At 45.7% G+C, this 14043-nt stretch overlaps 1 protein-coding gene and 1 long non-coding RNA gene across 8 annotated transcripts in view; one reads left to right on the forward strand and one right to left on the reverse strand.

Annotated features, from left to right (window-relative positions):
• NKX2-6 (NK2 homeobox 6) lies at window positions 1–6256 on the reverse strand. Of its 6 annotated transcripts, XM_084768262.1 has the most exons (4): window positions 5322–5428; window positions 3229–3359; window positions 2439–2588; window positions 447–2227 (listed from the first exon to the last, which is right to left on the reverse strand). In XM_084768262.1, the coding sequence occupies exon 4, from the start codon at window positions 2178–2180 to the stop codon at window positions 1629–1631; it is 552 nt and encodes a 183-aa protein (XP_084624388.1). In that variant the 5' UTR covers window positions 2181–2227; window positions 2439–2588; window positions 3229–3359; window positions 5322–5428; the 3' UTR covers window positions 447–1628. The 6 variants fall into 6 exon arrangements, 4 of the variants coding, with proteins under 4 accessions (XP_084624388.1, XP_084624389.1, XP_084624387.1 ...); XR_014776617.1 differs by lacking the exons at window positions 2439–2588; window positions 3229–3359 and adding an exon at window positions 1–203 and having other exon boundaries at window positions 824–2227; window positions 5322–6256; XR_014776618.1 differs by lacking the exons at window positions 2439–2588; window positions 3229–3359 and adding an exon at window positions 1–206 and having other exon boundaries at window positions 824–2227; window positions 5322–6256.
• The window catches only part of LOC311589693, a 22655-nt gene continuing 14807 nt past the window's right edge, over window positions 6196–14043 (forward strand). For both annotated transcript variants that reach the window (XR_014776623.1, XR_014776624.1), the window contains exon 1: window positions 6196–6272. This is a non-coding gene — a long non-coding RNA (uncharacterized lncRNA). The remainder of the gene's footprint in view (window positions 6273–14043) is intronic.

The raw sequence follows: 14043 nt of genomic DNA on the forward strand, positions 1-14043 counted from the left end.
TTAATAGTAAAGAAATGAAAAATAAGAGGAAGAGAACAAAAGGGAAGTATGAGAAAGGGATCCTGGACCACAGAGATGGTTCTGTGGACAAAGGTGCCAGCCACCAAGCCTGGGATCCATCCCCACGACCTACGGGGTGAAGGGAAAGAGCAGAGAGCAGAGACTCCTTCACGTCTGACTCCACCACAGCGTGTGCCTCCTTCCTCCTCCAACGAAGAAATGTAAAAAAGAGAAAGCCATGATTAATTTAAAATAGGAGAGCAGTGGCTTTGGTTTCCCCTAGTTTTGTCATGTAACTTTTAAGGGATGAAAGGCCTCAATGCAGTTGAGTATCTTTAGAGATCAAACCTGCCTTTCCTCACTTTACTGGAAACAGCCTGGGAGGAGTATGCCTTCCAGGGAGTCCCTTTTTTATTAAATACGGAAGACCAGAAGCCCGTTCAATAATATTTAACTTTTGATACCAGTTGAGGGGGTAAAGAATTGGGGTTTTCATGGCTTAAAATGGCATCCAAGGACGCCAACATCACTTTCCCCCCCTCTATCAGTGCCCTGCTCTGTCCCACCAAAGCTAAATTCCTATTTGACCCCATGCTCCCGTTAATACATTAAGTTTACTTTCAGTCTTCAGATTAAATGATTTAAGATTGAGGGTAGTGTAAAATTTTCATAATTTTGTAAACCACACAGTTAAAGCTTCTACTATCTTTTTAGATTTACCTGGGGTGGGGGCAGGGCTCTTTTCCTGGGGGCACTTTAACCGTTCCCTAAAAGTGTCCACCACGAGGAGAGGAAAAGTGCGAGGAGAAACCCGATAACCTACCTTCAGGGCTGGAATCGGCTTTTATCTCCCTAGACCTATTTTTGTTTGCTTTGGATTCAGGCTCTCCTTATACAGCTAACGTTGGCCTTGAACGCCCCAAGCCTCCTGTGTGGGTCTCCTGAGTGCTGGGATTACACGCTATCAGAACCCCTTGAGGGTCTTGGTGGCTACAACACACAAACACACGGAATATCGTTAGCTCATTTACTCGTGTGGCTGTTCCCGACAGAAAATGCAGTTGCTGTGAGTGGAGAGCCCGAATGGCCAGGCCCCTTCTGCAAGCGAGAGATCACTACTGCCAGGGAAAGTGTTCAAGTGTTTGCCTGTGGATATTCCCGGTGGTCCCGATGCTTAAACCCGCTGCGGAGCGTGGCTGGCGACAGAAATCCCGTCTGGCACTTCCTCTTGGCGTCTGTCTCAACCTAACACCCCCTCTACACCCCGCACTTGTTTCTTTAAGAGCGGGAAGGCGAGAGGGCCTTGATGCCCAGGCCTCTTAGCTGAGGCTCTGGTTTCCAAGGAGTTGAGGCTCAGAATCACCTTCCTCCAGACTATCAACCACTGTGCTATTCTCTGCACAGCATCTAGGCCGCCAGCTAAAGCCTGGTTACATCTCCGTAGGAAATAATGTTCTCAAGGCTTGCCGGGGGATGCTCCTCCGGGTAGTTCAGTCCCGAGACCTGTAAGTGGGGCAGTGCCTACTGCCACTTTCCTGGCCCTTGGCTGAAGCGCAACTTTTGGAGACCAGTTTTGAAGGGGAGGGGACCAGGCAGGCCCCTAATGGCAGTAGCTAAGGCCAGGCTTTTCACCAGGCCGTGACTCCTTGTAGCGTGGGGGGCAGATGGCCCTGCTGGGCGGCACTCGGGCCACCTGGGGTGTAGCCAGAGCTAGCCAATGGTGTGAGTGGCCCCGGGCGGGTGTCGGTGTAGCTAGCACTATAGGGAGTGCCTGCGTAGCCTCCGTAGCAGGAATAGGGCGGCGTGGTGACCGCGTAGGGGCCCGGGAATGAGGGGGCGTCGGGACCCAGACAAGGCTTGCCGTCCAGCACTAGTACTGGCACTGCTACTCGGCGCGGTGCTAAAGGGTGGCCTGCCAGTTTCAGGGACTGGTCCTGGCGCTGCCTCTTGCACTTGTAGCGCCGGTTTTGGAACCAGATCTTGACCTGCGTGGACGTGAGCTGCAGGGCGCTGGCCAGATGCTCGCGCTCGGGTGCAGACAGGTACCGCTGGTGCTTAAAGCGCCGCTCCAGAGCCAGCACCTGAGCCTGCGAGAACAGCACACGGGGCTTCCGCCGCGTCCGTGTCCTAGTCGGCTCCGGTTCCGGGCCTCCGCGGTGCAAGTCGTCGCCGTGCCCCATCACCGGGCTCCCAGCTCCAAGTGGGGAGGGCAAGCCTGGGGAAGTCTCTAAAAATCACACAGAAGGAGCATCATCAACTGCCGGCGTTAGGCTCGGAGTGTTTTCACTAGACAACCCTCTTCCTGGCAGCCTTCGCTGAACATCCCTTTGTCCTCTCACACTTGTCTACCTGCCTTCCTCCGACCCCCACCCCAATGCCTTACTCCTTTGATCTCTGTGGCATTTGTACCCGCCAGAGTCTGATATGCTGTTACCCACGGTGTTCGTTTCGTAAACAGAAGATTTCGGATCAAGTTTGTCCATTTTCTTCAATTGTGTCTAATAGTGAGGAATCTCAAAACGAGAGTGTGCAGGCCTAACAGAATGGGGCAGGAGCTCAAATATACTTCATAAACACGATGCTCTGCACTGATTAAGAAATTAGAAGAATTGATTAAGAATAAGAAGCTAGGCGCTGTCGGCGCACCCCTGTAACCCAAGCACTCTGGGAGGCCGAAGCTGGTGGATCTCTGTGAATTCAAGACCAGCCTGGTCCACAAAGCGAGTCCAGGACAGCCAAGGCTGCGCAGAGAAGCCCTGTCTCAAATCAAACAAACAGGAACCAAACCAAAAAACAACAAAAAAGAGTAAGATTTCTTGAGCAGAGTAAAAACCAAAGCTTTCCTGATCCCTACTCTCAGCTTAGAAATAGAGGTTCCTTTGATGTGTAAAGTTAAGATCCACATTTTGGCTTTTTGGAAAGCAGTTTCTTCTTCCTTTAGGGTCTTTTGGAAAGCGGATGGCCTTGAGGTTACTTTGTAGTCTTTCCCAAGCTGGGCTGTGACTAAGGCAAGTCCTCCTAGAAGCAGCAGCCACCCCTCCCCCACTCCCATCATCCCTGCTGCCCGCTCTCCGGTCTTGGTTTAAGATTACTTTGGTCCCCAAGGAGGGTGGAGAAGACACACCGGGAGAAATCCAGGGGCACCGAAGGGGACATCTAAAGGCACAAAGCAAGTGCTGGACAGACAGAACATCCCTCAAGAGGTGCCGCCTCAGGTTGAGATCTCACCTCTAAACCCCTAGCTCTGCGGAAGCCTCTGGTTTGTGAGAAAAGACTTCCCCTCCTGGGGCATCTGCGCTCAGAGAAATGGAGGGCACCAAAGAGGAGGAAAATCCAAGAGTTTGTTTCCTTTTAAGAATCTAAAGGAAGGATAGAAGGGATGAGATAACAATTGAGATGTAATATGAGTGATTTAACAAATAAATAAATAAATTTTAAAAATTAAAAATTAAATGAGAAAAAAAGAAAAAGAAAAGAAAAGAAAAAGAATCTAAAGGAAGCCAGGCGTGGTGGCACACACCTTTAATCCCAGCACTCAGGGAGGCAGAAGCAGGAAGATCACTGTGAGTTAGAAGCCAGGCTGGTCGAAAAAGAGAGTTTAGGATAGCCAAGGCTACACAGAGACACCCTGCTTTAAGTTCTGGGTCAGCCTGATCTACATGGAAAGAACCAAGCCAGTTATAGTTGTAATGTCCCCATCAGGAAAAGAGCCCCCACACAGGGAAATCCAAAAAGATAGAATCTTTAACTGTGGCATCTCCAAAACTATGAAAACTTTTACTCTCTCAATCTGTGGCCATTCACGTGGAGGACTGAAAATAAACCCTGTTTATTCATAGGAGGCCTGGGTCAGATAGAGCTTAGCTTTGGTAAGACAACCAGTAGAAAACTGAACAGGAAATCGCATTTGGCTTCCTTGAATTTCATTTTTAGACAATGAAAACTGATTCTTTACCTCTCCCCTTACACACACCAACTGACACACTAAAGGTTAAATTAAAAACAAACAAACAAAAAAAAATCCAAAACCAGACCCAGTAAACAAAAGTAGGCGGTAGCACCCTGTGCCCTCTTAGAAACAACTGAAGAGCTTGGAGCCCTCTTTCAGGAAGGCAAGAGATTCCGATGGGGACACATGTCGCCTGTCCTGGTGAAGCCTACCAGATGGCCCATTTCCCTGACCAAAGCTCTCAGGGCAAGGCTGGGGTGGGACCTGGGTGGCTATCACAGTGGCAGAAGACAGGTTGTCATTGGTTGCCAGTCAAGGGACACACTGGGTGTGCCCGTGCCGCGGAGCAGTAGGGAGAGAAACAGCCACAACCCTTTCTCAGCAAAGCTAGCAGACCAGTGCCCAGGGACCTGGATATTTACTGTCCATGACAGAAAAATCTATAGATTTCTTTCTGAATAAAACACAATTTTAATGCTCTCCAAGCTTCTAGTGGAACCCTCGGTAAACAGCCTCAAGTCCAAGGATAACTCCGAAGGTTCCCTTTTACACGGCCAGATTGTGTCTTAAATTATGCGTGATCTGGCTTGGAGGGAGACTGGTTGTGCCAAGCTATTCCCTCCCCTACTACAGACTGGTGGGAAAACTCAACAGGGCATGGATGGTGCGCAGGAGGACAGTGGCCATTTCATTCCTTTCAATAACATGCCTTTCCTGCCTATATATACTATCTGGATTGTAGAAGCTACCAGAATACAAACTCCTTGTTTGCCCCTCCTCTCTCCCACAAGCTAAGGATGGACTTCTGAACCTCTCTGTTTGCTCGTGCACTTTGGACCAGGTTCCAGGAGTCTGACGAGGTGGTCTCCCAACTAGAGTTCCATTTATTCGTAAGTGACTCCCAGGTCCACTTGGAAAGCAGCACACACACGCGCACACACGCGCGCGCGCGCGCGCACGCGTTCCTCTTCTCCCATTTCTTCTACAGAGAAAGTGTGTGTGTGTGTGTGTCCATGTCCAGATAAATCAACATGCCCGATGAGGTTTCCTCTAGAGACCTTTGGGTTAGGCAGGTAAGGGCACTGGTGATGGAGCATAAACTAAGTTATGGTAAAGGGGTTTGGTGTCGGGAAGGGAGCTCTCAGAACCTGGCTCCATCGGAATCCTGTCTTTGTGGTTAGCTGAGGGGCAACTGTGGGAAGAAACGCCCTAAAATTCAAGTCCTTAGGAGGCAGGTCTAGGAACTGGGAGGCTTTCTTTTGAACTAAAATGAGCGGTAGTAGGGCGAGACCTCCCAAAAGATGCGTTCTCTCCCTCAGTGACGACCCATTTTCAAATAAAACCCATAGGAAAGAGCCGAGAGCGTACTTACGTGGCTTCCTCACAGGATTTGAGTCCACGTCCAGGACTGTCTCCCAAGGCCACCTCTTAAGAGGATCTGATCCGCCTTGTGCCTTGCCACTGCTCTCTGACCCTCTGGAGTCCGGGCCCATTCTTAGGTATTGAAGCTTTTCTGGGTTTCTATTCAACTCCCATTGTGACGGAGTCTTGGAGACGTTCTGCTCACGTTCCTGCCTGAGAAGGTAGTCTATGGAAAAGGGGGTGGAGGTGGCCGGGCTCAGCAGCATCACTTAGGCAGAGGGGGCGGAGCTGACAAGTTCTTGACCACTGCGGGAAGTCTCGCCCTTTTCTTCCCCCATCTGTAGTGTCCGTCCTAAGCGACTCCTGGACGCGCACTCAAGGTCCAGGACCTTTTTTTTTTTTTTTGGTCCGTCTGCAGGCTAGTATAGCAAGACGTAGTTACAAGATCGCGGTCCTCCATTGGTTCCCACCGAAACCACGTGCTAACCCTGAGCCTCCCTCCCCAAATGCTGGCTATTTGGGCTCTTAGTCCTGCATCACCTTTTTGGAAAGATTGATTCCGACTGATCCTTCTCAAAAGTAAAGCCAAGAAGAGAAGAGCTTGACAGGCAAGGGCTCCCGAGGCCTCTGGTCCGAGGGAAGCCTCCTAGAGAGTGTACCCGGACCGCGGTTCTGGGCAACCATCCGGTTTTTTTCTGGTATACAGTCTCATGGCAAAGGAAAACTGAGGCATACATAGAAAACTAGATAATTCCCAAGACATAAGAAGTGCGGGGTTCTCGGGTGGTGCGAAGCCGGGTTCCTTCTTGGGACACTAACGACCCACACAGCCAGAGTAGATCTTGAGTCAAGTATTAGAAACTACTTGTCATTTAACAGGAAAGGGAAATTTGAGGCGCAGAGGCTGTGTTGGGGGAGTTCTAGTCGACTTCAAGTAATTCTGAATTGGTTGGAGAGTAAGGTAAGTTCCTGGCTCAGTGGAATTTAGAGATGTGTTTATTTCGTCTCCCACTCCCGCCTCCCGGTTTCTTTCCCCTTTTCTAAGCCTGTGTAAGCGGGGAGTTTTGTCCAGTCTTAAATCGTCAGAACAGCTCCTGGGACACAGCTTGGGCACAGTGCAGTGTGTCACCAAGGTGTGTGAATAGTTAAGAACACGGAGAGAGTGATCAGATAAGGCCGTGGCTTTGGAACAAAGGGCGAGCCTCTCTTGAGCTTCGTTTTTCATGAAGTCAGGGAATATAATATAAAGAAGCCCCTATGTAAACAAGAACCACCCGCTGGAGCTCAGGCTATCGAAATCAGCAAACCAGGATTGGGTGTTGCATTCCCAAAACGGGACGAAAGGATTAAAAAAAAAATAGTTTAAAATAAATCTCATTAGAGATAAAAAAAAATCAGATTAAATATTTTAAGACCTCACGAAAATTCAGCTACTTGAGAGGTTTAGATGTTATTTCCTGAAATCCAGATGAACTGAGCCCTCTTTCCCCTCTTCAGCCAGAAAGTACAAAAATTTAAAAAGAGAGCAACTTGAGGGTGTCAGTGGGTTCCAGTTCAAGCGTCTCTGAGCTATTTCCTACGTCTAGCCAGCACACAATTATGAAAAACAAAACTTCACAAAAGTTTTCACCAATTTTTTTGCTCCTAAGTAATAGTGTAATTATTTCATATAGTATTACATAATCCTTATGATGAAGCTATATGCTTCCAGTTTTGCTTTGTTTTGTTTTGCTTTGTTTTCTAGTTAAATACAGATGGGCGAGGGGCAGAGAAGACTGCTGAGGTGATCCAAATAGTCTGCCCTGCTCACCTTTTGCCGTCAGGGATCAAAATCTTGTGAAAACACAAACATTTATTTCGGCTTTCTCTTGGTTTTGTTTTTCTCATAAAAATTTGCACACTCTGGAAAAGTTGAAAATGTCCATGCAGAAATAATATTTTTGTTTATTTTCGCATGCATTTAAATTTACATATCTATTCATTAGTTTTTCTGAGTATGATTCAAAGTAATAATAAAACATCCTACATTATAGATGGACCTTAACAGAATAACTTTATAATTTTAGATAGTCTTTTTTTAAAATCGTCATTAAGACTTTATCTTCATAGAAGCATTATTCCTTTATCTTCCATATAGCCTTGCTATGCATATGTAGATGAAATGAAGTATTTTAATGAGCACTAATTCTTCTCCTGGGACTTCCTTGAAACATTGTAGTACTGCACCCTCCTCCCAGAGGTGCAGGGGAAGGCATCCTGATGGGTATTTACTCAGGCACACCTCCGACAGCCCGCGGTGTACTTGGAATTTTGGAGAGCTGTGGACAGGAGCTCTGCCCAGCTGCTCCAGATAAACCTGGCTGGATCCTTGCTTTCCCAGGTCTGGGATGACCATAGATAAAATTCATTCAGCAGCTAAGATGCGCCATTAGGAAGTTCAGAAGAAATGGATGGGTTGGGTGGGACTTGAGGTTAAATGTGGGAGTTCAAATACTGTGCCTTCCTGGCTTACAAAGGCATCACATGATGTTTGAAACTTGAAAAAGGTTTCTAACCCAGGGGTTCTTGACTTCTTTGAGAGGCTGAATAACCTTTTCACAGGAGTCACCTAAGACCATAAAAACCCAGATCGTTACATTACGATTCATAATGGTAGCAAAAGTGCAGTTATGAAGCAGCAATGAAAATAAATTTATGGTTGGGGGTCACCACAACACGAAGAACTGCATTAAAAGGCAGTAGCATTAGGAAGGTTGAGAACCACTGTGTTCTCAAATGATAAGAAGCACTCTTATAAGGAAGGGGCGCTGTTCAGATTTGGGCAGACCTGACAGCAGTCCTGAACTCGCCCTCCAAACCCTTGCTAGACTAGAGACCAGCCCTGGTGCAGTCAGGGGCAAGAATTCGCAAAGTGATGTCCTGTATTCAGCTCTTTTTCACTGGGGGTTCGCTGGCCAGTCACCTCTTCCCCACTCAGGTTGTGGGCAGGGAGCTTGGTGCTGCAATTAAGGGCCTGATTACAGCTGTTTGGCATCTGTTCGACCTCCCAGGAGCAGTGGATGCACCTGGCCTAGTCCGTAGGTTCTTGGGGGTAATGCAACCCTGTCTGACTCTGCACCACAGGAAGAATGTGGTGTCTCTTGCTCCTGTGTGGAGACTTCACCAGTGTTCTTAAATGGGGTGGAAATGGCTTTGTCCTAGGCTTGGGGATGGATGTGACCTACTTCATCCAGAGATATATATATCTTTTCTGAACTTTTTCTGCTCCAACTTTCATTCTTGCAGGGAAGACCTCATCATCATCATTATCATTATTTGATTTGATTAAGAGAAAAGATCTTGCTATTTTGTTCAGGCTAGTCTTAAATTCTTGGGCTTAAGCAATTGACAGGTGCATGCACCTGACTTGAATAGAAGACATAATTTTAAATGAATCCTAAAATGTGATACTTTGCATGCAATTTGTATGCAATATTTATCAACGCTCTTTTCGCCTGTGATTAGCAAAGTCCTTTTCAACTTCTTTCTTCCTTCCTTCCCCCCATCCCCTGCTCCTTATCCTCGGAATGGAATTGAATCCAAGGCTTAGAACATCCCTTTACCGCCTGGAGACACTTTAAAATACAACCTACAAAAGTCATGAAACCAATGATTTTTAACCTCTGGGTAGGGTTTTTGTTGGACTAGACTGCACGTGCCTCATGGGTCTGTTCTCACAGCTGTGTCCTCAGGGTGTAGGCTGGACCCGACTGCAAATACTTGTTGGATAAAGGTGTCTGCCCTGTTTGGCTGGTGATAATCCATAGGTTATCCTGGGGAGCAGCCCCCCCAAACTGGAGACTAAATTACTTATTGCTGACACCTCACTTTGCTATGAATAGTTTCTTTTGGCAAAACCCATTTCTGAATGCTGAAGTAACATCATTACTTTAATATGTGAAACATTAAAATAGTTCTAAAGCCAAAATTGTGCACCAAATTTTCCTTAAAGAAGTGACACTACCATTGGCACAGGAAACAGCTTCCTGATCAGAACACCAACCATACAGGTACTAACATCAACAATTAATCAATGGGACTTCATGAAACTGAAAAGCATCTGTAAGGCAAAACACTGTCAAAAAGAAAAAAAAATGGCAGCCTACAGAATGGGAAAAGATCTTCACCAACTCCGTATCCAACAGAAAGATGATCCAAAATATATAAAGAACTCAAGATACTAGAAATTAACAAACCAGATAATCCAATTAAAATGGGGTACAATCTAAACAGAATTTTTGCCAAGAAGTGCTTAAATGCTCAAAGTCCTTAGCCATCAGTGAAACGCATATCAAAATGACTTAGATTCCATTTTACACCTATCAGAAAATGGCTGAGATAAAAACCTCAAGTGACAGGTCATGCTGGTGAGGATGTGGAGCAACGGGAACACTCCTCCATTGCTGGGGGCCACTGCAAACTTGTACAGCCACTTTGGAAATCAATTTGTCAGTTTCTCAGAAAATTGGGAGTCAATCTACATGAAGACCCAGCTATAACACTCCTGGGCATATGCCCAATGGGCACTCCATCATACCACAAGGACACTTGATCAGCTATGTTCACAACCAGAAATTGGAAATAGCTTAGCTGTCCCTCAACTGAAGAATGGATAAAGAAAATGTGATACATTTACACAATGGAGTATTACTCAGCTATTAAAAAAAATGACATCATGAAATCTGCAGTCAAATGGCTGGAACTAGAAAAGATCATCTTGAGTGAGGTAACCCAGACCCAGAAAGCATTCATGGTATGTATTCACTTATGAGTGGATATTAGCTGTAAGGTACAGGATAACCACGTTACAATTTATAGACCCAAAGAAGTAACAAGGAGGGTGGGTGGGGCTTTGAACATCACTGAGAAGGGGACATAGAATAGACATCATGGGTGGATGGGAAGAGGGGAGTGAATGGGGTGGGGACGGGAATAGGAGGGGTCAGGTGAGGGGGAGCGTGGAGGGAAAGAGTACTGTGAGAGGGAACTCGAATGGGGGTGTGTGTCTCTGGGATGGGCTAGAAACCAAGGAAAATGAAAACTCCCAGGAATCTATGAGGGCGACTCTAGCAATGGAGAATATGGAGGCCAAACCAGCCATCTCCTGAAACCAGGCCAGACTTCCAATTCAGGGATTGGGACACTAAGCCAGCCACAAAACCTTTGACCTACAGTTCTGCCTACAAGACACGCAGGGGTAAGATGGAGCAGAAACGGAAGGAAAGGCCAACCAATGACTGCTTCTGCCTGAGACCCATTCCCCGGCACTGCTAATGCTATCCTGCTAGACCTGCAGACAGAAGCCTAGCGTATCATCATAGAGGCTTTACCCAGCAACTGATGGAAACAGACGCAGAGACCCACAGCCAAACATTAGGCGGAGCTTGGGAAACCCTAAGGAAGGGCAAGAGGAAGGATTGTAGAAGCCGGAAGGGTCAAGGGTACCACAAGAAAACCCACAGAATCAACTAACCCTGAGTCTATAGAGGCTCACAGAGCCTGAACCAGGGAGCGTGCATAGGACTGACGGAGGCTCTCCATACATATGTTATAGTGTGTAGCTTGGTCTTCTTGTAAGGCTCCTAACAATGGGAGCAGGGGCTGTCTCTGGCTCTGCTGCCTGCCTTTGGGACCCTTTTCTCCTACTGGGGTAGCCCCGTCTAGCCTCAATAGAAGAGGATGCTGCTATTGCATCCTACGACAGCTTGATATGCCAGGGCTGGCTGATATCCATGGGAGGCCTTCCCTTTTCTGAAGAGAAATGGAAGTGTGGATGTGTGTGTGTGTGTGTGTGTGTGTGTGTGTGTTTGTTTGTTTGTTTGTTTGTGTGTGAAGAACTAGGGGGAGAGGAGGAAGGGGAAACTGTGGTTGTGATATAAAAGAAATGTGATATAAAAAAAACAAATAAATAAATGAAGTGGCCTTACATTTTAATCTGTATTCCTGTTCCCCTTTGTTTCGGGCTATCATGGCCTCAATTTCATTATTTCATTCTCTTCATGCTTGCTTTGTTAAACACAGGAACAAATACACACATGTTTTCCTATTCATAATTCTCTCATATTGTCATTTAAAGACAGTGCTAGTGTGACAGCAGTGGCGTGCTTTGTGTCGACATTGTAAAGCACAGTATGTTTAAAGTTCAAAGCTACCTGTACAGGAGTGCTGATTTAGAGAATGCTCTAGCCATGGCAACTATGCTCATGTGTGGTATGTACTCTGTCTCTCTTTTGTTCAAAATTAGCTTTTCTACAGCTACTTAGGATTTGGAGGCTCCTCTCCTTCTGCTCTTATTTCTCCTCCTCTTTTTCCTCCTTTTATTCCTCCTCCTCCTCCTTATAACTCTGGATACAGATTTTTCAGATAATATTCATATACCATATATTATAATTTACAGGCAAATCGTCTAAACCGACTTGGTGATTTTTCTCAGCAATGGCCTTAGCTTAGGTCCCCTTCTTGAAGGTAGAGAACACAAAGGTGACTGTACCAGTCAGCTATGGAACACCTGAGGAAGATTAGAAGCCAGGTTTTTCCCCTTCTAATCCTTTCTAGACCACAGCCTCGCGGTCACCAACACAAGTTTCACAGTCCTGTGTCACCAGCTAAAACATCTTCTCTTTCCCGCCCACTTCAGTCACTTCCAAACAAAGACTTGAAAAATGCCTGGAACTGATTTGGGAAGCAGACATGGGCCGTTTTGTATACAGTTTTTTTTTCTTTTTCTTAATTCAGTGCATGTGTGTGCCTTGTCTCTCAGGATGACTCAGTACAGTATGGAAGTAGTTCCTGTTCCGAGCAAATGGAGGGGGAAATCTGGAGGAAGATGACTGTGGCATCTGTTTGGAGCTTCATGTGTCTCCTCGATTCCATCACCTGCCGTCGCTTAGCAACCATAGCATCTTATATTTCCTCCCACAGCTTCACTCAGTGTATCTTATTATATTATGCTTATTCCTAAGAAATGTCTAGTGAATTTTGTTGATCCACAGGCAGATTTAAGACTATTACTTTAATACATTCAAAATTAGTCCATTAAGTTAAGAAAATATTTCTTGAGTGCTCCATACATGTGGAAAAGGCAGTACTTGGGTGCTTTTAAGAGGTAAAAAAAAATACAACACAGAGAGAAGTAAACAATAAAATAGATAAATAGAACACCACAAACCACGACAACCCCAAGCAAACAAGATACAAAGCCACTGTGTGCTTATATGGATTTTTTTCCCCTGTGAGATAACGGAGGGCTTCTCACTGTGTAGCCCAGACTGTCCTTGAAACCGCCATTCCTCCTGGCTCAGCTTCCTTCCTGAGTGCTGGGATTACAGATATGTGGCACCATTTTCAGACCATCTAAGGCACCCAGAGCACAAAAGCGATGATCACAGATCCCAAGGCCATGCAGAGGTGTCCAGACCAGCTGGGAAGAGGACACACAATGCTCTGGTGTGTTACCAACTTCTCTAATTTCTGTCAGTGGAGGGGGGGCTAGTATTTTAAATGATGATGACACTGTTGCCACTGGAACCTCAGGTCTGGGTGTCCCCCAGCTCCATGAAATATATCTGCCTATATATGTGATGGATGGCTCTGTTTATCTTTCTTCTACCATCTATTGCCCTCTTGAGCAGTCACACGGGTGTTATGTAATCGAGCGCTGTGTGGGAGAGCCCACTTTCCACACAGTGGACAATGAGACGGATTGTCTTCTAAATTCTCAATCATCTGATGAACCAGAAATAGTATCTCAGTGATGTAGCCTCTTTATGTTTGAGGGGCATATACATGTGTCTAGGTAATTATATAGTCACCACGTAGGAGACACAGAGAGCATGTACCTACGCACACCCTTTGCATAGATTCTATTTTTCCCCCACTTAATAACTTTTAAACCTCCTCTATAGCAATGATTCTGGCCCACTGCTGCAAATATTCTAGTCCCCTCTGCTGATTTTCCCATAAATTTTTGCTCTGTATTTTTTAATGTTTCCTGTATTCTTTTATCCCTTCCTTTTGGGTTTGAGTCATAGTGATGAAAAAAACTTGACTGAGGTTAGTTGCTCTAGCATTTGTAGATTTTCATTATTTTCTTTTAATGTATTCTAATGTGTGATGTGGTAGATGATTTCACATTATTATTATTATTATTATTATTATTATTATTATTATTATTATTATATAATATAAATAGCTGTGCTAGGACCATTTTAATCATTTGCCTGTCATCAACTTCAGAAATGCTTCTGTGAATCCATGAAAATCAGTAAGAAAAGTTTGGAGGTGAAGAAAGGGCTTAGGTGGAGAAAAGGATGGTGATTTCCTTTATTTGTTTTTAATTGTTTAATTAATTATAAATTTTGTAAAAAATGGTGCTGGGGGTCCTTATTAAGGCGCTGGGCTCAAATGCCCAGCTCCATGAAATGTAACTGTCTCTATATGTGTGCAACTATGACGGATGGCTCTTCTATCATCTGTTTATCTATCATCTAGACATCTGTCATCGATCATTGATCTGTATTGTACTTTACCATTTGGCTGGGGGCTCAATTTCCAGCTGTCACATGGTACACCAGGCTTCCCTGCCTGCCTGGCTTGGCAGAGACACTCGGGCTGGTGTGCCCTGCCTCTCACGGCAGCGCCCTCTACTCTGCACCTGCGTGAAAAAGGGAACTCATCACAGTTGGCAAGGCTGA

Source organism: Acomys minous, assembly GCF_964271855.1.
Source record: "Acomys minous genome assembly, chromosome: 18".
In the NCBI taxonomy this organism is placed as follows: domain Eukaryota; kingdom Metazoa; phylum Chordata; class Mammalia; order Rodentia; family Muridae; genus Acomys; species Acomys minous.

Bases quoted from the DNA above. Each gene is read 5' to 3' on its own strand.
- NKX2-6 (XM_084768261.1), bottom strand. From the start codon at position 5,577: ATGCTGCTGAGCCCGGCCACCTCCACCCCCTTTTCCATAGACTACCTT. The intron at 2,228-5,321 runs GTAAGTACGCTC...TGTGATTTTTAG, and splicing joins AAATCCTGTGAGGAAGCCAC to AGACTTCCCCAGGCTTGCCC.